The 22,468-nt window shown below is 43.1% G+C and overlaps 1 protein-coding gene across 1 annotated transcript in view; it reads left to right on the forward strand.

The window, feature by feature from the left end:
• The window catches only part of CACNA1B (calcium voltage-gated channel subunit alpha1 B), a 285,302-nt gene that overhangs the window by 217,173 nt on the left and 45,661 nt on the right, over positions 1 to 22,468 (forward strand). The window contains exons 23-32 of the mRNA XM_068414104.1: positions 1,855 to 1,984; positions 3,533 to 3,592; positions 4,885 to 4,991; positions 13,561 to 13,657; positions 15,661 to 15,821; positions 16,971 to 17,108; positions 18,012 to 18,213; positions 19,309 to 19,473; positions 20,313 to 20,423; positions 20,586 to 20,669. Of these exons, the coding sequence (XP_068270205.1) occupies positions 1,855 to 1,984; positions 3,533 to 3,592; positions 4,885 to 4,991; positions 13,561 to 13,657; positions 15,661 to 15,821; positions 16,971 to 17,108; positions 18,012 to 18,213; positions 19,309 to 19,473; positions 20,313 to 20,423; positions 20,586 to 20,669 (1,255 nt within the window). The remainder of the gene's footprint in view (positions 1 to 1,854; positions 1,985 to 3,532; positions 3,593 to 4,884; positions 4,992 to 13,560; positions 13,658 to 15,660; positions 15,822 to 16,970; positions 17,109 to 18,011; positions 18,214 to 19,308; positions 19,474 to 20,312; positions 20,424 to 20,585; positions 20,670 to 22,468) is intronic.

The following is a 22,468-nucleotide window of genomic DNA, read 5'->3' on the forward strand; positions in this document are numbered from 1 at the left end:
AAATGTCTGCTAAAGGCAGCATTGCAGAGTGGGAAGCTAGATGGTCCTGAGCCCAGAAGGATCTGAGCTGAGGAGAGGACTGGACAGACAGAGAAGCAGCAAGACTTTTTTATTTCACACATATGCTTGTCTTCTCTCACCTCGTCCTACAGTTAGGACCTTCTGAGCCTCATAGACCGGGATTTGGTATGTTGTTCCAGTCATCTTGCCATTTTCTTCAGCACACACCCCCGCTTCCCCAAAAGCTTTACTAAAAGACCATTGAAAAAACAAAGTTCACTGGGAGAGACTTATTGTAACAGGGCCGAGGGAAAATAACAAGACAAAGACCAACTTCTAGCAGTGTCAGAAACTTGTTATTCTTCCTCTGGGAAAGATGCAGACCCAGCTGGATCCCCTCAAGTGGTTTGGCTGGTGCTACCTTCTCAAGAGAGGTCTTTCTGCTTTCTGGGGTATGAAGGTTTTCACCACATTTATTGCTAACTATCTCCCTTCCAAGCCCTGCTGGGGATGCATGACCTGGGTGCTGCTAGTGGGCAAAACAGTTCTGAGAAACGTAAATTAAATATATTACTTTCCAAGTGCCACTACCCTCTTAAAGCAGACATGCATTTAAAACCATTTCTTGAGCACCACTGGCAGTTTACAATTGCTCCCGCATCTGACTGCTGGTTATGAATGATGAAGATCTGAAAACAGGGACTTGTTATTTCTTTGATGAATTGAGTTTGATGCAAGAATTACAGTTACAAATGTTATTGAAAATGTTGCCTTTTACTTCTATGGATTCAAGGAGCACACAGATGATAATATTCTTCTGTCAGATTGATAAGCAGAGTTAAGGGATCCACAAAAGCACTTTTCTTCAAGTTATTTTGTATCAAATCTGTTTCCTTGGTATTTGTAACTCTTTTTCATTCTCAATCCATTAGCAATCCAAAGAGAAGAAATATATAAGTAGGTGTGGAAAATAAATTTTAATTCTAACTGTTCAAATATTTGCTTAGAGAAAAAGTGATATAGTAACTGAATTACCTTCTCAGATAACAAGGTTGTTGGTGAGTTACACATATAATTTGGTTCTCAGTCAGAACCTAAGTCCTTTATTCAGCTGACAAATATGGTGCAAACGTAGAGTTCTCTGTGCAGTTAAGTGTTTGTGAATTGTGGTCAGGTAGAGTTATTAGCTGAAATTTGTGAACAGTTTTGCGTTGCTTAGAAATTGAAGCATTTGTCACTTGGACACAATTTGTGAAGAAAAATATTAGGTTAAAGTAATCAAATATATTACTGTAAAGTATTTGTGCAGCTTATAAAGCATATCTTAGAATAAAGTGCAGGCAGAGGTACTTGGCAAGAGAGAGATTGGTAGAAGTAATACTCATAGTTACGAAGCTGGTTTCAGCTGAGTCTCAAAGTGCATAGCATATATCTCAATTTTAAAGGGATTAGTTGATATTAAAAGGATTTCAAACCTAGTTTTGGACTCACAGGACTTTAGCCTGCAAGTTCAAAGAGAAAAGGATGGGGGAGTATATAAACATAATTGCTAGAATTGAGTCTGGATGCTTGAAAGCTCTCAATACCTTTTGATAGGCAGGTAGATGTCATTGCTTTTCAGAGGGGGCAGAGAGCAGTGCAGAGACGTTAAATGTCTTTAAATCTCACCACAGATCTCTTGCAAACTGGAGTTTAAAGCCGCTGATCCTGGTTTTTATTTTCTTACCATTACTGTAATAGGAATCCTAAAGGTTATATTCCTGATGAACGTTGTTGTTCTGCCAGTCTGTCGTACCACTGCGCTTGACTGACAGCACCTGCAATAGCCCTCCTCTGTGCTTATGTTGTTTGCAGGATTCGGCGCCTGTTCCACTACATTGTCAACCTGCGCTATTTTGAGATGGTCATCCTCATAGTCATAGCCCTCAGCAGCATTGCCCTGGCTGCAGAAGACCCTGTCCAAGCCGAGTCACCGAGGAACGATGTAAGTACCAACCAACACAGCCAGAATCAAGTTATTCTGCTTCTCCCAGCAGTTATGCACATGGCATGTTCGTTCCCATCTCCAAAGGATAACACAGTGCACTGGCAAGTGAAAACTGGAGCTTTCTTTAATAACATACTCAAACTAGCTTGTTCCACTATCAAAATGCTCACAATTCCTGTCCCTTTTTGCTGTTTCAACCACATCTGAGTTTGAGAACTTGGAAATTGCTGGTTGTTTCCCTGGTATGACTTACATGGAAGAAACCTGAAAAGCTTACACACCATTCAGCGATGGGAAGGGCTTCCCCAGTCACAAGGCAGGGCTGATGTCCTAAGATCCCCTGCTCCTGCTAGAGCAGAGCCTGAGGAAGTAAAACCAGACGTGGCTTTTTATCTTGATGGGGCATGGTAGCAATCTCGTAGAATTAGTAGAAAATCTACTTAATCCATGGATGTCAAACCAAACACAGAGGCTTCATAGATGGGTGCTGTTGTGAGCAGAAGTAGGAGTGTGCCACCTTTTACGTGGCAGCATGGAGCCCGGGAATGTTGGTGAAGCAGACAGCTGAGTGTCTTTTTTCAAGCATATTCACATGATGACATTGGCACAGAGCTGGTTACAGTTACATGGATAACTGGGAGTCTACAGAACTGAAGATTAAATATAGAAATTGCAAGATGCAGTTGCCTGATTTTGGACTCTTCAGAGTAGATAGCTGCAATATGATGATATCATGTGATATTTATATTGACTTAATATCCATTCACCATGTATAATCATATGAATCGGACTGTGAATAGGTGCATCCCATCCACAGAATTATGTCAAAATTTAGGAGATCTATAGATATATGAATGGGCTGGGGCTGCATTTATCAGCATGTGTACTGAGGAATCTGTGTTCATCCACCGCTTAAAGAGATTAAGGAACTGAATTGCTTCAGAGCACAAGTCAGCAGACCAGGACAGAGCAGGAATTGCCTGGTCTGGCCTCCTGCTTCTGAATCTGGTCAGTACTGGCTTTTTCCAGAGGAGGATCCACGAATCCCTATATCAGAAATGAGCTGAAGTAGCTACAAGCAATCTCTCTTCCTCATCCTCATTAACTGTGGAATCAGTTTTACAAAAAGGATTTTATCACTCTCTTATTATCCCAAGGTCTTTAATAATACTGCCATCAGCTACCGCAGAAGAGAAACCCAGGCTGCTACACACACGCTGACAAATAAGCTCTTTAGGAAAGGATATTCACATATTTCGATTTGAAATAATCCATTTTTGCCTTGTTAAACCTGCCATATGTGCAGGTGCACTGAAGCGACCCATGGGCAGGCACATTGCAGTCTGGCAAGGACCGGAAAAAATGTTGCTGTTTAAATCAGATGATTCAAGTTTGTGCCCAAACTATTTCAAAGCCTCCCATGAAATTATATTTATCTACTGCAGCAAATAGACCATTGCTAGAACAGACTTTTTACGCTTTGCTCATATACAGATTATTTCAGTGTGCAGTCTCCTCTAACGTGCATTTCTCTTTCCAATTTAGGCTCTGAAATACTTGGATTACATATTTACGGGTGTCTTTACCTTTGAGATGGTGATCAAGGTAAGAATTTTTCCAAGCAGAAAGGTTCATCTCCCCTTTCAGATTTACACTCCTCTCCTTCTGGGAGGCTGGAGGAAGAGCATGGAGCAGAACAGATCTCCGTGGGGTGCCCGGAGAGGTGGTGATGATGGAAAGCTTTAACTCATAAATAGCACTCAGAAGTAGCCAGTGCACAATAGATGCCTTGCTGTAGTGGCTTTCCTCATTTGTTTAATCTCACATTTTATGGAGGAAAATAAGGGTATCTTTAGTAGCTGTGGTTGTGTAAGAGGGTGAGAAATGTGGATGTCTGATGCAGCAATGTCCGTGTGGGGCTAAGGACACAGGAGCTGATAGACCTTACTGAGACACATCTGATTCTTCCCTTCTCCTTTGATGCTGATCAGGAATATTAACAGCAACTGATTCTTGGTCTGTCATGTTTCAGAAAGATGAGGATTTATCTTTTTACTTTGCTCAGTAGGGCAATAGGTTTTGCTAAGACTGTGGGGCAGTAACTTTCCAGAAAGTACAATTCTAATAAAGTTGGGGTTTATTCTTGGAGTAAGGATGGAGTCAGTTTTTACTGTCAGACCAAGATGCAAGAGAGATACAGAAAGAAAAACAGATTTTTTCCCTTCTTAGTTTAATAGCGGAAGGATTTGAAGCTGTGTGAGGAAAGCAACCTAACACAGGCCGTCAGAAGCTCTCAGAAAAGCAGATAAAATGTCTAGCACGCGCTTTGAAACTCAACCCTATAAGAGCTTTAGCAGCACTGTAAGGAGAGACTCGGTCTTGTGCAGAAGCAAGCCAGGCTCTACGCTGAGCAGCATCTTTCAGCAAGTGCTCTGGAGCAAGCGTGTTTCTTTGACTGTTGCATTTTGCTGTGGGTCTTCTCATCCTCTCTTTGTGTTTTACTGTGTAATATCCTGTGCCAGTTGTTAATTACTACTAACTGGTAGGATTGGGGTAGAATAAAATTAAACTATGTGGACATTTCACACACAGACTGCTGTGTGACATTAATAAATCAATGCACGTCAGTCCAAAGAATCCTATGCAGCAGTTAGTACTCTTGTCTCTCGTGCTTTTGGTGAGGTTTATTGACTTCAGCTTTGGTTTTGACAGAGCTCTCTGTGCCTATCAGAGACACGCAGCTTGACTGAGCATCTAGATGTTGTGAAGCTGCTGTGAAGCCCTGAAGAAGAGTTTGTGAAGGGTCTTTTGATCAGTGATGTTCCTCTGTATCTCACTAGTGTTGATTTGGTACTTATTTTATTAAAACTCTCTCTTTTGATGTGTTTCCTCTGAAGATGATTGACCTGGGGCTGTTACTCCACCCCGGCTCCTACTTCCGTGACCTGTGGAATATCCTGGACTTCATTGTGGTCAGTGGGGCCTTGGTGGCATTTGCCTTCTCGTAAGTACATTTTCCTTAACATCCCAATTTCTAGGAAATAAGTTGCAGTGGAGGCAGGACCCTGGCACAGAGCCAGTTGAAGCACAGTGTTTGTGGCTCCATTTCTCAGTGAAATGTTCAGTTTCTGTCCTTCATCATCTTGTAGCTAGGAGGAATAAAAAAAAAAAAATCCCTCTATGTGTGTTGTAGAATCTCTTGAAAATTCTCCCAGCTTTAGGGTGCGTTCATGCACTGTTCATTCAAGCACTGAACCAAGATTTTTGTGACCCTCTAGCCAACTTCTTTTCAAGGACACATTATAATAGTTTGTGGCAGTCCTGTGTCTTCAGGCAATTGTTGTAAAAATTATTCTTACTATGAAAAAATAATTAATGAAATCAGCTGATAACTCAGTGAACTCTTTACAAAACATTATTTCTAGAGTCATGGATATTTCTGGTTCATATACCTTTTGTATTTCACTCTCATCCTCCTCTCTCGTTCAGGGTACTTGCATTTCCAGAGAGTTTCACTTCTAAGAATAATTGCTCCCGCCCTCAATCACAGCTCTCTATGACATTAAATAATGTTCCACATGCTTCTTTAATGTCATGGAGGATTTTGAGCAACAGACACAGAGGAATTGCTTTTTAAAAATGAAGATTAGCTTTTAGTTTGAACATTTTTCTCGGAAGAGCCCAAAGGAAGAGCAATGCAGGTTCTTCAGAACTTGGGGAGCTCAGAGTTGGATAATGGAAAGAAATTTTCCACGTGTAGTTCTGGGCCACAGAATAATTGTATTGCAAATGTTTTCCTGAGAAATTCTAGGAGATGACCTGGAAACAGGCTACAGGACCTGGCCAGTTTAATCTTCTGCTAAATTAGCCTTGAGTAATTACAGTGAACATTTAGCAGCCAATGCCCAAACTCCACTCACCTCTTTGGTGACATGATGATTAGAGAAGGCAAAGGAATTAGCAAGGCTTTACTTGCTAATGAGAAAAAGCATTCACCTTTGTCAAGGAACTGCAGAAGCGTGTCTTGTATATTTTAGACTGACAGTAACTTTTAGGCAGACAGCCATAGCCGTTGCTCCTCTGATGTGCTCTGCTGATGAAAAATACTGCCATGTCCCTTGCAGTATAAAAAGTTACTGGGACCTTTCTAGTAAGATTGGCCTGGAATATTTCTCAGGAGTTTTTTCATTTTCTGAGGTGTCAAAATTCCTTTCACATTAGGGCTGGGAGATGTGTATTTTAGATCTTCTATTCTTCACAGCAAATGCTGGATAAAAAACGTCTAAGATAATTTGACCATGGAGTGGATGGACAGAAGGAGATAGGATTGACATTGTTGGTATGATTTTTGAGTCAGTTGAGGAGTGACACTTGGGGATAATGGGGTCTCAGCTTTCTGTGCCCAATCCTACACCAAAGAATTGTTTAGATCTTGGAGCAAGTCATGTCCAATATAAGATTTTCAAAGGGATGCTGTCCTCCCCTCTTCAAAGACTTTGTCACTATTCATTAGAAATTTGTTTTTCAGAGGAGCCGAGTGCTGTGTTGTAAGCAAGATTACCTTGAGATGGGACTGCTGGGCTGGGCTGGTGAATGTCTTTCTTACCTAAAATTTGACATCTGAAACCAGACTGCTTTTTAAGCTTGACTAGACATGTGTGTGGCTTAGTTTCCCTGCACATGAAATATATTAGCATAACATCTTTCAGAACTGGATGTGATCGGACTGAGTTGAGCAAAAACTTACTAAAAACAAGTTTAGCAAGTTAACAGAGCTCCTCTGAACTGAAGAGAGGTATAAAAGTAAAATAATATTAGTCAGAAGTATTAGTTTGCAAAACAATATTACCCAAGTCTGTGGTTAACTGAGGATTTCCCTTTTCCATTAAGAATTCAAACTCTCAAGGCAGACTGGGAGAGGGGGCATTTTGTGAGCCCTTCAGAACAACTTTGTGTGCTGTGAGAACAAACATCAAGATTTGCCTTTAAAACAACTTCTCTTTGAACAAGATTTTCTTTTGGACAAGTTATGGATTAAAATGAATAATTTTTAATCCTTCTGAGTCTTTTTGTGCTCAGGTTTTCTATTGCTCACATTGGGCCATGAATATCTAACAGCACCTCATCAGCCTCTAAAGAAATTACTTGTACGTCCCCTGACTGTGCTTCATAACAGTGTGCCCCGAGCTGCTTCTATTTTACATGAGCTTTGATTAAGTATTGAGCAGGGATTTACAGAAAGCGAATGCATAAAACCTGCCTGCCTATTTGCTGTCTCACAGATTAAAGCCAGTCAAACCTATTTCTGAGACTTGGAAAAACTTGAATTTCTTCTGTGATTTTTATGATGACTGTAACGTCTGCTAGATGTCCATGCTTCAGCAGGCCGTGAGCGTTGATGTTCAATTCAGAGAATACTTGCAGTATCTCTGGTCTAATCTGAGAGCAGGAAATCCAGTTGTTCGTAGGAGATGATTTGCTCTCCGTTCCCACTAGCCCAGTTATGAATAATAACAAGTCTCAGACTGTGCAGATGAAAATTGGGTAGATAGTCGTGTCCTTAGCTCAACTGCATGGTTTGGTGAAACCAGACGGACACACTGAGCCTACTGAATTTGGATAATCCTGAAAATGAGCTTTTGGAGAATAAACTGGGTAATCTTCATTGTTTCGTTAGTGGGCTTTCTCTAGCAAACACCACAGTCCTGTCACTCATCATCAGCGTCACTGTAAAAAATGTATTTAATGTGGCTGTTGCCAGTTTCTGTTTGCAAGAATACACGATTGCCGCTCAGTGGGTGTGACTTAATTCTCATGCATGTTCTTGACCTCGTTGGTGTCCAGTAAAGGTGATGTGGATCAAATTCTTGCTGAACAGACTTGTCACTGAAAACCAGCAAAAACAGAGCTCCCTGAAACGCTTCCATCTGGAATATTACAGCAGCCCATGTTTGTTAGGCATACGAGATGGTATCAGTCATTGCTGCAAGTTTCATAAACTCCATCTCAGCCTCTCAAACCAGCTGTCAGTCTACCTTCTGCCTGTAGCTCTTTAGAAGCTATTCTGTGCTTGACTGTATTTCAAAAAAAAAAAATTTAAAGCAAGGCCCCAGTGAAGTACTAGAAACACTAATAATACTGATGATGATGATAAAATAATGTCTTCCATTTAGCAATGTATTTCAAAGGGAAATTCCTTCCTTTTTCTAGAGATAAACATGCTGCAAACACACAGACATGTTTTAGTCTTTAGGGAAATAGAAACAGAGGAGCTTAAAGCAAGCTAGCAAATTTGTCATCAAAATTTACCAGCCCCAGGTGTAAAATCTACTCGTTCAATAGACATAGCCCATGAATAGCAGCAAAGAGATTGTGTTTTTACATTTTCAACAATACAAAGGTGGCTGAGAGGCACAGAATTTCACAGTACTCTTTGAAAAAGCAAAACCAGTATTTGCCAAACAATCAAAGTTATTATTTCCCAAAGTGTCAGGAGGATGAAAGTATATTTGCTCTGTCTGCTTGTCAGTCGAAGGGCTGGTGCACCGTGGGGGGACGTGTGGGTATATCCTGTATGGTCAACCTGTTACTTCCTTGCTTGTTTATTTTGATGAACATGTTGAGTTGGTGGGTGTGGGGCAAGGGATGGGATTATCTGCCAGCACAGATCTGTATGTGCATGCGGGGCACTGTATAGCCTTATGTTTCTGTTTGTCATTGACTCTGCTCTTTCTTTGTCTTCTTCTTGCTGGAATCTCTCTCTAGGAGTTTCATGGGGTAATATGTTATTCCTGTCTCTTGCTGCACTGTTTTGCCTGTCAAATGTGTGTACACACACCTGCCACTGTGGAAACGAACCATGTTACACCCATTGCATTGACTCCTTTGTCCCTTTATTGCTCATTATTCAGTGAAATGTATTTTCCCTTAACAGTCCTCACTCATCCTAATTTTCTTTAAGCAGAGGGTAGAAGTAGACTAGAAAGCCAAGCAGACCAGAGAGTCGGAAACTATAAGCAGATATATTAGTACCAAAAAGATTTGAGGGGGTGACTTAGTGGGTACATTGTTAATGTGTGAGTTGCAATTCATGAAAATCTTAATAATTAGGTTTAAAGAAGCAGTTTTATTCTCATTCAGAGGATTGCACATCTAAACTGCATGAGCAGCACTGGAAGGTTCAGGCATAATTTTGTGCCGTCTGGGCAATGTGGCCCAGCCGGGATTCAAGCTGTTGGCCTCTGAGAATGGAGAAAAGTCTTTGATATGAAAACAGAGTGAAGAGAGGTTATTGAGAGGTTGGCAGGGCAACTGGTAAAGAAGGAGGTAGCAAAAGCTGCATTTAACCATCTGCAAGGAGGTGGCAGTTCTGTCGTCGGTGCGGTACAGCGCAGTTTGCTCCAGGGATGGAGGGGCAGGCAGAGCTGCATCACCTCATGCTGCAGCTCCGAGCAGGGCAGGAGCTCGGGGGGGCTCCTCCGCAGCAGGTAACCCCGAGGTGCAACGAGAAGGATGGAAGGAAAGGTCTTCGATGTGGTCCAGGAAATTGGATACTTGTTTCTTTCTTCTGTCTAGGAAACCAGATCGTTCAGACCCTGGAAGAGGGTGGCCTTGTGCTTGGGCAGAGTCGTGTGATCTCATTTACCCTTCGGTGGAGGAATTCACTCCTGTCTTGGGGATTTCGGGCAGTTGCAGAAGGCAGTGACTCCACCCTACTCTGAATATTTGATGATATGACTCTGAGGCCCATGTTACATGAAATCAGAGCTGCTGGCAGGAGCTATGGAAACAAGAAGCTTCCATTTTAAAGAACTATTAATTTTTTAAAGGATCTTTTATTTATTAGAGGAAAAAAGGCCATGCAAAGCTCTCTTAAAATATTTTTAATGTTTTAAATAAAGGAGCAACAAACTGCCCCAGAAAAAACAGAACTGGCCTAATGCAACCAGAATTGACCTAATGTAATTATTTTTTCTTCTGGTGTTCTTTTGTTTTTAAGTCACTGGGCTTCTGTTTGCTGTCTGTCTTTATCCTGCTTGCTCTTCTGTAGCTCTTTTGAATTTTGTAGCTGTTATCCTGCAGTCACCGAAGATCTTATCCTTCCATAGCAAATTATTTTTATCGTGAGACATATTCTGATCAAATGTGTGTTTGTATACACCTTTTGACTGTGTCCTAGTTCTGTCTGGACCTTTTATTTTGTGGGACATCTGGCTTTGTGTTACTGTGGTGTAAAAAACAATATTAGCAGAAGAGGTTCTTAAAAACACTGAAAAGAACCTTTAAGGTTTTATTTGAGAGGCTGAAATAGTTGCAGAAGATTCATTTAGTTAAAATGCAATTTGCATCACTTTTTCAGAGTACCAGTCCATTGAAAAAGCTTTGTCCTGTAGCAGGAGCCTTACTGTGACAAGAAATAAGTCTGATTTTTTCAGGATTCTCTATATGGCTTAGATCATAAATCCCATTAACATTTAATCGCCTCACGCTCTTTATTTGCTTAGGCGCCTGAAAGGAAAAAAAAAAAATCAATCCTTCTTAGTGTCCTTTGTTCAGGCAGAAGGAATTTTCTAGGGCTGGAGCTGTGTGCCCTTCACCTCCAAGCTCTCAGTGCAGTCATCCGCACGCCTCCCCGTGCCAAGGAAAAACAGCTTTTCTTCTCGTAGACCCAAGAGGAAGGATTTGCTCTGCCCCACCTATTCACTAGTCCCCAGCAGGTCTGTTCAACCTTCCTAGAAATATGAAGTCCACAGAGGTTGTTGATTCAGGCTTGGAGCCAGCTCTGTGAGACCCGAGCTAGATCCTTCAGAGCCAAGGAGTGTCTCTGTTCTCATCTCAAACTTCACTTCCAGGAGGCCTTGTTAGTACAGTTGTTATTGAGCACAATGCATGGCAGCGTAGTAAACAGGTGTTTAGATCTGGAATCAGGAGCACTGGAAGGCACCATGCAGAAATATTCTGTGGTTCTGCTTGAACCCAGGACTGTGGAGGTTTATCAGTTCAGTTGCTACCTGCCAGTGGCTGTGCAGCTAAGCTGGGCTACGTGTGTTAATCTGCAAACCAGAAACGTGGCCACAAATGATCAAGAATTGAATATAGTTCTGGGCCAAGGTATCCCACCTTTTTTTTCTCCTAATGCCCCAAGCACATGTCCCTTAACCCTCTCACCTTCAGTCTTCTCTCACCTCTACTTTCCTTAGCTCCTACATCTTCATCCCCTTCTACCCTGCCTTCCTCACCTAGTTAAACACCAAATGGCTGGGAAACATGGAGCAACCCAAGTGATTTCCTTGGCCTTCCAGAGTGGAGAGGGCAGAGGGAGCAGTAGGGGCAGCCAAGGTGATGGGCATGTGCTGGGTGACCATCAGCCATGGGGATGAACTGGCTGGCAGAGCCAGGTGGTACCTCCTTCCTGGTAACCTGTTTTCCCTTCTACTTCTCTCCTGCCACTGACTGTCCTCCTCAAGAGTCTGCACAAATTGTTTTGCACCCAGGGCATTGCTAAGGATCAGACAAAGCTGCGTGAGGAGTAGGTGAGCTCCAGTTTGGCTGGCTCAGCTGCAGGCTATGGTGACAAGGCTGCAGTGACAGTGGCAGGATTGTTGCTTGCTAGGAATTGGTGACTTGAAAGCAAGTATGCAAAGCCAAACATGGGCCAGATCTTCAGTTATGCTAAAACCTAGAGCGAAAGCCAGTAAAAGCTGTGTTGGCAGTGTCTGCTTCAGCCAGACCAGATTAAAGGGGCTCTAATGAGAATCAAAAATTATGTCTTTTAAATATATAATAGTTCTTCTGTGGCATTAAATCAGTCCTGTAACTCCATGAGTATTAGCTCAACCTCCTGGATTTACAGCCATGCCAGCAGTCAGGATCCATCTGTGGCTGATTAAAATGGCCCTAAAGCAGCCCTGAAGGATGAGATAGGGAGAGGACAGGTAAATCTCCATCCTGTTTCCCTCCCCCTTCTTCCATTTCTGTTAAATCATGTGCAAAGGCAACTTATGTTCAATGTATATGTCATTGGGATACAACCCATGGCCCTCCAAAAATTCCTTGTGTTTCACTGCTTATTATATTTCAGGACAACTGCAGTGACTGGTAATTAGAGAAAGAGACGGGAGATGAGACAGGAATGTGTGTTTCTAGGTTGCAGATGCAGTATTAGTATTGAGTTATTAGTCTTTTAGAAGTGGACAGATTGCACAAAGACACCTTCTAGGGCTGAGCAAGGTCAGCCAGCCCTGAAACCGGGTGGTTTCCTCCCCTCCCGGTGCTTTTCCTTAACATTGTGCACAGGGCTGGCTGCTAGCAGGGTGTGGGGGAAGCTTTGCAGTCCTCTACCTGCACATACCCCTTGTGGGTCTCTCGGGTTACTTGTGTTTCTGCTGCTTTCCTGTTGGAGAAGAGAAACGTTCAGCAAACTGGAAGAGCGTAGAATAGGTGTATCAGCATCTGGAATAGGTGTATCAGCATCTGCTCAACATGTTATTCATTCACACCTGTGTTACTTCAGTACAGTCTCAGACCCAAACCTACAGGCATGAATAAAACTCTGTTAAAGATTTTCATCCCATTTTTCACTTCATACAAAATGAAGGGGAATGTCATTGTTTTGCTGTTGGGTTGGAAAAAGGTGTAACTGTGCCTTGCAGGGGGGGAAAAATAATTATTTTTTATTTATTTTGGAAGTGCACGAGGAAAGGAGCTCTATCCTTCCCCTGAAAAACCTCTTAATGGTAACAAGAGGAATGGTCTCACGTCTTGCACACAGTTTTAACAAAAACTAAAGCCAAAATGTGACTTACAGCACCTGCATGCATAAGTGGGAAGTTGCCCTAGCACCGCTCCAGGCGTGTAATATGCCGTCATATTACATGTTCCCGCATGGGTTTGGTAGCATGTTTTCTGAGAGAGACCCAAGGATGAGGGTATGGGCAGGGAGAGCAGGAGAGAAGCTCTGGTCCCCAGGAGAGCTCTGTCCCTCACCACGAAGGCTCTGGTTCCTTCTGATCACTGCTGCTTGTCTAAACATAACAGCCCTGCCAGAGAAGTGCAAGAAGCACGCAGAGAAACCTCCTCCTGTCCACCCCGGTGCCTGGGAGGAAGGAGAGCCAAGTGTGACTTTCTCACTTCTGCCTGGGGCTGGGATGAATGTACTGAGCCCCTTGTCCTGGTGGCTGCAGCTGAGGTGTGCTCCTGCTCCGGCTTTGGCCGTTGCCTGGGGCTGGAGTTGGGGCAGGAAGGTCCCCAGTTCCTGGGTGATGCTCAGTGAGTAGCTGGGAAGTGAGCGAAGGCTGGAGAGCATGAGTGGCTGAACGCTGCAAGGACCATGTCCTGCCCACAGCCTTCCTCCTGGGTGGTGATTAACTCATCTCAAGTGGGCGTTCATCTGCAGCCTTCACTAGTACTGTCTGCATCCATGGTGAGGATGGCACCCAAAACATGTAAAAAACCCCTAAACCACCAAAAAACCCCACAACCACAAACCCACTGGATATCTATCTATCTTTTAATTAGTGACCTGAGGACCAAAGTACTCCCTCTGTTGTTCTTGTGCCTTTTATCCCTTGCAGAGGAACCAAAGGCAAGGACATCAACACGATCAAGTCCCTGCGAGTTCTGCGGGTCCTAAGACCACTGAAGACCATTAAACGGCTGCCAAAACTAAAGGTTAGAGAACAACCACAAATCCTTCCTTCTCTTGGGGGGTTGCAACCAATCTGAGTGGAAGATGATGGAGTAAACTCAATCCAAGTTATTTCTGTTTCTTTTATTTTGTTGCAATTAATCTCTTTGCCAGATTTATAAAAATAGCTGTGCAGATGTTTAGTAAATGTCAAACATTTGTTTCTTTTGCAAACATTGTGTGCAATATTATGAATTATTGTGAATCCACATTAAAATCAAACTTCTAAAAAAAGAAAAAAATGCAAATAAATTAAATTACAGTTCGTAAGTGTGACGCTTTTAGAAATAATATAGGAGAAAATAGGTGTTGGAGTGTTTGACTTTCCCTAGAGAACTTCATATGAATATTGTAAGGTTTTCCACAGTCTTTTTCCAGACATTTCCAAGAGAAATGGCATTGCTGCTTGAGGACTTCTAATCTGTTCGTCCTCTCTATTAAAGAATAGATAGCCCAGTGTTTTATAGCAGCATCCTTTCATCTCTCGAATACTAAGTTACAGAGTAAAATAAATGTAATGGCCTATGGTTACTTATTCAACCAACACCATTTGAGATACAGCCAGCCCCTGGAATCAGAAAATGGAAGGAGTTACAAAATGTAGTAATTTCTCAGTTTTGGGAGCTCTTGGATACCTTTTGTAGAATGTCTTCATGTGGCATCACTGCTTGCAGGCTCTTTTCTGTGAGGGACGGGGAAAAAGCGATGGGTGCTTTTGCAGTGCTAAAACTATGTCTGCCAATTCCTGTTTTCACATAGTGGCACGCAAAAATCAGAGTTAGCTGTTATATAGATTTGCTTTTGTCCTTACCCACAATTCATGCTTAAATAATTTTGATTTTATGCATTTTTATGCATACTAAATTTACCTCAAAAGATAAGGAAGAGTAACGTTGAACAATGTAGAAAATAGTCTTTATTTGTGTAGAAATTTGAAATGCACAGCTCTTAGGTCATAAAACAGCCGACAGTAGCTCAGTCCTACAACAGGATGCCGAACACTTGCTTTTTATTGAATGTCTTCCTTATTTTCAAGCCATTTTACAGAGTAATTTTACCACTTCTAAAGAAGTATTCACAAATCTTTATGTGAAGCAGAAGTCATATTCATATGGTTTGTCTTCTAGATTCTTTCAGGGTTGTTTTTTTTCCCTGGATGTGGTCTTGTATGCAACAATCAGCAAGATTAATGGAGTGATTAGAGATATTTCCAGTGTTTTAATTCAGGATTTCTGGGTTGCATTATGAGTGTAATTTTGTGAATTATTCTCTTTCATTCAGAGAGTCAGAAACAGTATTGTACAAACCCCGCGCCTGGGCAGTAAGACTGCTCAATTTATATTATTATGACAAACTTCTCAGACTAAAATTAAACTGCAAATTACTTGTAACAATGAATCAGTTACTAGTAACCAAATAATAAATGTATTTGAGAAGTTCTTTGCAGGGAGTTCAGAAGTGACATATGCTGACTAGATTAGTCACGCTTCATTTTGATAGACAGTTCATTAGAAAAATACTATTTGAAGCATTTGGTTGTTTTGTATCTGGTGTATTTTCCTTATTATTCAAACAGTTCAAATAACGGCCAATGAGTAACACATTTGATGAGTTTTTACCTATCCACTGGGAATAAATTAAACACGAGGATATTTTTCAGTTTATAATTGGCCATCGAAATCTTTGCTTAGGACTAATATTTCTCCCAATGAGCTGCAATTGTCTTTATGAATTTTACGGTCAGCACCAGAAAGTTGCGTGGCACAGCCAAACTCGCTGAGAAAGCAGGAGGTGTAAGAAGCTGGTGTCATTTCTCACAGCTGGAGCATCACTCTTGGTCAAACACTTGGTGTGCAAGTCCATGAAACCATCCATGGCTTGTATGTTGGGTAATTACTCCCAAGAGTAGTTGGATGTTAGATGCCAAGATGTTAGATGCACTTTTCTTTTCTCTTGACCCCTTAACCTTGTTCTCCTCCGTCCCCAGGCTGTCTTTGACTGCGTGGTGAATTCCCTGAAGAACGTCCTCAATATCCTCATAGTTTACATGCTCTTCATGTTCATTTTTGCCGTCATTGCTGTGCAGCTCTTCAAAGGCAGATTCTTCTACTGCACTGACGAGTCGAAGGAGCTGGAGAAGGACTGCAGGTACGACCGGGGGCAGGGGCTCTGCGGGGGGAGCCTGAAATTCCTCCAGCAGCAGCAGCTCCCCTGACTGTCCCAAAGCTGCATCAGTTGGGTACCTGCTGAGCTTGACGAGTCTCCTGTAAGTAAGAGCAACGCTTCAGCGCAGTTACCCGAGAGGTGAATTTTCCCTTGCGTTATTTTGATAGCTGCATCGTTCCTGGCTCTGATCTAGCAAATGCCTACCCAAAAGCTTAATGATACAGGGGAGCAGGCTCCTTTTCCTGGGGAGGGCTGGGTGTGATTTTACGGTAAAGGGTTTTTGAAGGGATGGCGTGACTCCTCTTTCTACCTCCTGCCTTGATTCTTAGGGCTCGTATGAGTTAGGAAAACATAATGAATAAATAATCAGAAGTGAGTTTGTAGGAAGTTCCTAATTAGCTAGAAAAGGGGACAGTATTTGAATATCTTAAAAGCCCTGTCATGCTTTGTCCTTTGCAGCAGACTGAAGGTGCTTTGCTCACCACAATGTGCGTCTTCCTCACTTGCCTTTTTTTCTTGGCACCCAAACCACATCCTCAGCACTCTCCAGGTCCACCCGCGTTACCCCTCTCCTGCCGCTTTGCGAACACAGGGCACATCCCTGCTGGGACTGCGTGCATGCAGCAGCCGTGGAGGCTGGAGTTCTTCCTTGCAATAGAGCCGATAAATTACAGAAAGAAATGTGAAATTATAGAAAAGTGTAGGTTGGAGGGGAAGTCTCCAGATGCCAGGTCCCTCAGCCCCTCCAAAGCAGGATCCAGGCAGAAGTTAGATCCAACTCTGAAGTAGGAGCCAAAGACTTTTCCCCATCAAGCAGCAGAGTTTTCTGTGGGGTCAGACAATTTGGGGGCCAGCATGCTGTTAATTGCCAGCTTTGCCTAAAGGATGAATGTCCTGATTACAATTTCATTCATTTCTAGACCTCAGGTCCAGTTCCTGTGGCTCCAAATGGCTTGAAAAAAAATGGCCTTTACTTCTGTTACAAACCTAGGGGCTGTCTCTTTATTTGTCTTTAATACATAGCACAGTTGGACTCTGCTACTGGGGCTTTTCGATGCTCCTCAGTGAGTCATATGAAATGGCTGATTTGGTTTAATTCTCTCATTTGATCTGAATCTCTGCTTTTCCTAGGGGTCAGTACCTCGATTATGAAAAAAATGAGGTGGAGGCGCAGCCCAGGGAATGGAAAAAATACGAGTTCCACTACGACAACGTGCTCTGGGCTCTGCTCACACTCTTCACGGTCTCCACAGGCGAAGGGTGGCCAACGTGAGTACACGGGACTGGCAGGGTCAGTGATTGCGGTGGTAATGGCAGCTTTCCACAGCTCTGAGGGTCATGTAAACAGCAAGTGACCTGTGAAATAAGAATAGTCTTTTATCAGATAAGCTTTTACTTGCCCTTGTGTGATTGTTGGGTGAATCAGCAGGCAGGGCTCCGCATTTTTCTCGACGTTCCTCTGAGTTTGCACAGGGATGCTTAGACAGTTTTCAGTACTTAATAGCTTACTTGCTCCAGTCTTTTGGACTTGCACGCCTTTCTCAGGTGTAAAATTCATAATGGAAATGTAAGAAAATAAGGGGAAAAAGTATTGTGACCGATGCTGAAAGTATTCTGGGTATGACAGTCCCAAAATTATATTTACTGTTCAGCATATGACTTTATTTTGGCACACTTTTCTGCTGGGACAAGTGGAGTACAGTTCATGGCCAGGGTTTCTCAATGGCAGGTCTTCCCTGTTCTCCACGTTCAACTATTTCATAAGATAAAGAATAAAACATATAGTATCAATCTCCCTTTTCCAGTCCCTCACTGTGTTCCCCTACTCAGAGATCACTAATACCTTTCTTTTCCCACCCTTACTTCATCCCTGTTGACCAGAGAAGAGAAGCCAGATCTCACTGTATCCTCTCCCCTTGGCCAGGGAGGGATAAGTGGATCTGTACGTAGCAAATCTCCATCATTCTGCAGAATGGTGAAAACAGAAAGGGTTTCCCTAAAAATATCCTCAAGGAAAACTTCTTCCCAGCCATAAAGATGGGACTGAGTTTGACCTGAGCATATGTGGAAAACCCTCCACACGAGTGAAGGCCAGCGAGTGACGATCAGGGTGTCATTGGTGCTTCACGCTGGTTTCATTGACTTGTCTTCTCTCTTTGCGCTTGATTGCAGTGTGCTGAAGCACTCGGTGGATGCTACCTACGAGGAACAGGGTCCCAGCCCTGGCTACCGAATGGAAATGTCTATCTTTTACGTGGTGTATTTTGTTGTCTTCCCTTTTTTCTTTGTGAACATCTTTGTGGCGTTAATCATCATCACCTTCCAAGAGCAAGGAGATAAAGTGATGTCAGAGTGCAGCCTCGAGAAAAACGAGGTACCCGCGTCTTCTGAATCCGGAGTTAGCACCTGGGGGCTCAGAGCACCTCGATACCGGTGGAAGCCCACTCCTCATCCCTCCTGTGCCACAGGGGCTTTAGAGCAGTTGTTACTTGAGTGTGTGTGGTGTATAGATCAAACAAATTACAGAGTGTTTCAGCTTTTGCATTAAAAAAAAAGAAAAAAAAGGCAGGGAGAGCCCCCAAATGCTTCACATTAGTAAACACTGTCACACATCCCCGAGGACCACACCTCTGCTTCAAAGTGAAGATAGACTTGCATGTTAGCTCAAGCATGTGGGTGTGAAAGGAAACAAATCTTTGGCCTTTTAGAGGCCAGTCATCAGAAATCGAACTGACCTACAATTGCTATGGCTCCCCAGAGGAAAGCTCCTCTCACCAGGCTGGTGGTGTCCTTCTGACAGCAGCCAAAATTAGATGCCATGGGAAAAGTGCAAGACCAGGGCAAGCACATATGAGCCTTTTCTTTAATGCCCTAGCAAATACCATCGTTTTCAGCTCAGGAACCTCCTGACTTGGACATGGTTTTTCTTTAGTCAGTGCCATCTGTGTATCTTTCTTCTATGGATGTATCCAGGTTTCTCCTGAACCCATGCAGATTTTTAGCATCTGCAACATCCTTCGTCTGAGGTCTCACAGCCTCAGTCACCTGCCGTGCGAAGAACCATCTCTTTTCATTTATTTTGAAACTGGAACCTGATTTTTGATGAAAAGAGATGACTTTTTAATCAGCTATTAATTAGTGCAGTGTTTGTCTATATGAACAAAAAGTCCAAAATAAAGCAGAATATTTAGAGATGCTTTACTCACATTATTTTTCAGCTGAGCAGAAAATATTTTTGCAGTAATTTAAGACTTTGAATTCTTATCTAAATCCAAGATGAGAAAATGCTCCAGAATTAAAACTTCTTGAGGGTAGAAACCAATTTTTAATGCAGTTTTATACCAATAATAATGTGAACAGAAATAGCCAGCTAAGGCGCTTTTTGAGAGTTCACCCAGTAATATTTGTTGACTGATAGAGACTGCCAGCCCTTTTTTTGTGTTCTTTTCATCCCATTTTTGTTTTGTAGAGGGCCTGCATAGACTTCGCCATAAGTGCCAAGCCACTGACCCGCTACATGCCTCAGAACAAGCAATCTTTTCAGTACAAGATGTGGAAATTTGTGGTGTCCCCTCCCTTTGAGTATTTTATCATGGTCATGATTGCACTCAATACCATTGTCCTAATGATGAAGGTTAGTGGGCTATTACTGAATCTTTGCAGTTTTGGGTTAGCGAATGCGGTGTTTGCTGGAGAGGGTGGGATTGGCAGGAGCAACCACCGCTTCTTATTTGCCTGCTGTTGTTTTTAGATGCCTTGTGGGATGCCTTCGGTCCCCAAAGGGAGGTGGTTTAGTTGTGATGAGATGCTGCAAACGAGATTCCCCTGCACAGCACTGGTTTGGCTTGTAGCCCCTTCAGAGTATGGCCAGTGGGATGTGAACTGGATTCTGCACGTCCTGAGCTCCCAGCTCAACCTGGGCTTGCTGCTTCAGAGCAGGGTCACTTCTTGGGGATGCTCGAAATCCAGCTGTGCCAGGGAAATCACTCAAATTTGCAGCAGCATCAAGCTTCTGGGACGTGATCCACAGTGCTTAGGGGGAAGAGATGCAGGTGGCTGGAGATTGTGGATGATCTCCCCTCCTATCCCTTGTCTAGCTTAGAGTAGCTTCGCAGTCAAGGGGTCACCGTATTCTTAGGGTCTGCTGGAATAAAACACAGTTCTGCACTTGTCCTCTGGTTTTGCAAATGCCTTTCCTCCTTCCTGGTCCCTGTTGTGCTTACAGGGGGTTGTACACAAGCAACAGCCTCCCAGTCCTGGGGTTATCTCCAGCTGCCCCATTAGGATAGCATGTAGGCAACATTGTGCTTCTGCAGTGGCATGAATAACTGTTGTAACCCCAAGTCTTGCTTAAAGTGAGCACAAAATCTGGCACTAAAATGAGCAGGAGTGTTACAGTCAGGCGAGTCAGCTGGGAAGGTTTTATTCTGTAAGTGATTTTCCAGTAACAGCCTTTCTTCCATCCTGGTTTAGTTCTACGATGCTCCAGAAGCATATGAAGAAATGTTGAAATGCCTGAATATTGTGTTTACGTCCATGTTTTCAATGGAATGTGTGCTGAAGATCATTGCCTTTGGTGTGCTGGTATGTGCCTTCCTTGTTTACTTTCAACTGTTTCCTCTCTACATGAAATGTTTATATTTCGTGACGTGCATTTAAAAACAAGCAAACAAGAAAGAAAAAGTTTGTTGCAAAAAGAAAATAACCCTTGGATCCCTCTATCCCCCTTCTGTTCTCATTTGGCAGAATTATTTCCGAGATGCCTGGAATGTCTTTGATTTTGTAACAGTGTTGGGAAGTATTACTGATATTTTAGTAACAGAGATTGCGGTAAGTACAGTTTGCTCAATTTGCTCCATTTACAACCAAAGCTGTACCCTGTCGAGACATTGCACCTTCCCCCTACCAGCATTATTCCCTAGAGCTGCCTCTGGGACTCACGGAGCGGTGATGTTCTCGGGTGACTTGGCAGCCTGTTTCCCTTAGCTGTACTCTTCCCGCGGAGGTGAGCACGGCTGTCTGCCCCAAAGATTCATGCAAAAAGCTCTGATGAGAACGACAGTGCTAGTGACTCTGCCAGGAAGCAGTCTCTCGTTCAGCAAACACCTCTAACCCCGAGCCATTTTTGCCTATTAATGGAAAAATCCTGTTGGATTTAATAGAGGGGAAAAAGATGAAAAGGATTCTGTTGCAGACGGCTGGTTTCTAGTGTGAGGTGCTTTGTAGGGCACACACACACAAGTCTGTCCCTTGGGGCTCCTGCCCAAGCTTGGTCACGGGGCAGAGTGAAGGTGATAAGAGTGAGAAGGAGAGAGGTGATGGGGACGTAGAAAGAGACAGAAACTCATCAGCCTGCACAGTCTGGGTTGAGGCAACATGGTGCATTTCTGTTATGTGCACAAAAGCTTTATGGGGCAATTATTAAAACAAACAGACACCTTTACCGTAGGATTTGTTGGCCAGCCCTACAACGACTGCTGTCTCCCTGCTAACGAGTCCTGTAGATTACATGAAGTGTACAAACTTGCTATTAAATTCTAGAGGATTTTTCCATAAGGGCAGCAAATGTCTGACTCAAGCCTTGACAGCCTGATATTATCCAATTTCTAAATTGCTCCTCTCCTCTCCCAATGCGTGTTTTAGCTGATGATGCTGTATCTGTATGTAATGAATTTGAGCTTTACCACAATATTTTTTTTCTCAGTCCCTGGGATTTGCTCACAGATCTGTTTTGTGTGTGCTAAGAACTATGCTCCCCAGACTTCTTTACAGGACATTCAGCTGGCGGTGAAGACCATATTACTGTTTCTAACAAAATACATTATTACCTAACCTCCTTGGTACAAAAAAGCACACAAACCCCCAAAGTTTTACTCCCTGCACAAATGGTATTAATTTAGCAGTTGGTGAATCCTACCTCATAGACTTTGGATTACTTTTTGTTTTCAATGCATGGCTTACAGCCGGGGTAAAGTTACTCAGATCGAACACAAGGTCTGACTAGCACTTCTTTGAGTGCTTAGGAGATTTATTGCTCTGTGGATGTGCACTGGATTCTTGCCTCCACTCCCTCTGTCGTGGGACGTGGCTTCTTGCCAGACTGAGGCACCCAAACTTTTGCCTTGGTTTGAAAGTTTTTGAAAATGTTTTCAAGTTGCCCAAAATAGAGACTGACACTTCTCTTCCACCCCTCCTTCGGCCACTTTTACTGGGAGGAAGCAGCACAGCCAACTCGTTCATGGTGAGGGAGCCTGTGGTCTCTCTGAGATTGGTATCTTCTCCTTCAGGAAGGTGTCTCCTTCACAACACCAAGCTCACATGCTTTCTATGAAAATCCTCCTTTGTACAGCTGTTTTGCAGGCAGTGAGCAGCCATCAGTGTTGCCCATTCCCTGCTTGGCAGGAAACGGTCCCTGCTCGGTTAACAGGCCATTGCCTCTCCCTCCAGCTCCCACGGGGTGGCCTGGCCTCAGCGAGGCTGTCTGGCACCTGGGGAACTGGCTGTGGACTGATCAAGTCGGGCTGTGACATGTCACTGAATTTAAGACAAAGCCACAGCACATCCAGGGCTGTATATGGATGTCCCCAGCTTTTTGGGAGCAGCAGCTGCTCCTTGGCACTGCTGGGCAA

Source organism: Nyctibius grandis, chromosome 16 (assembly GCF_013368605.1).
Source record: "Nyctibius grandis isolate bNycGra1 chromosome 16, bNycGra1.pri, whole genome shotgun sequence".
Taxonomy (NCBI): Eukaryota; Metazoa; Chordata; class Aves; order Nyctibiiformes; family Nyctibiidae; genus Nyctibius; species Nyctibius grandis.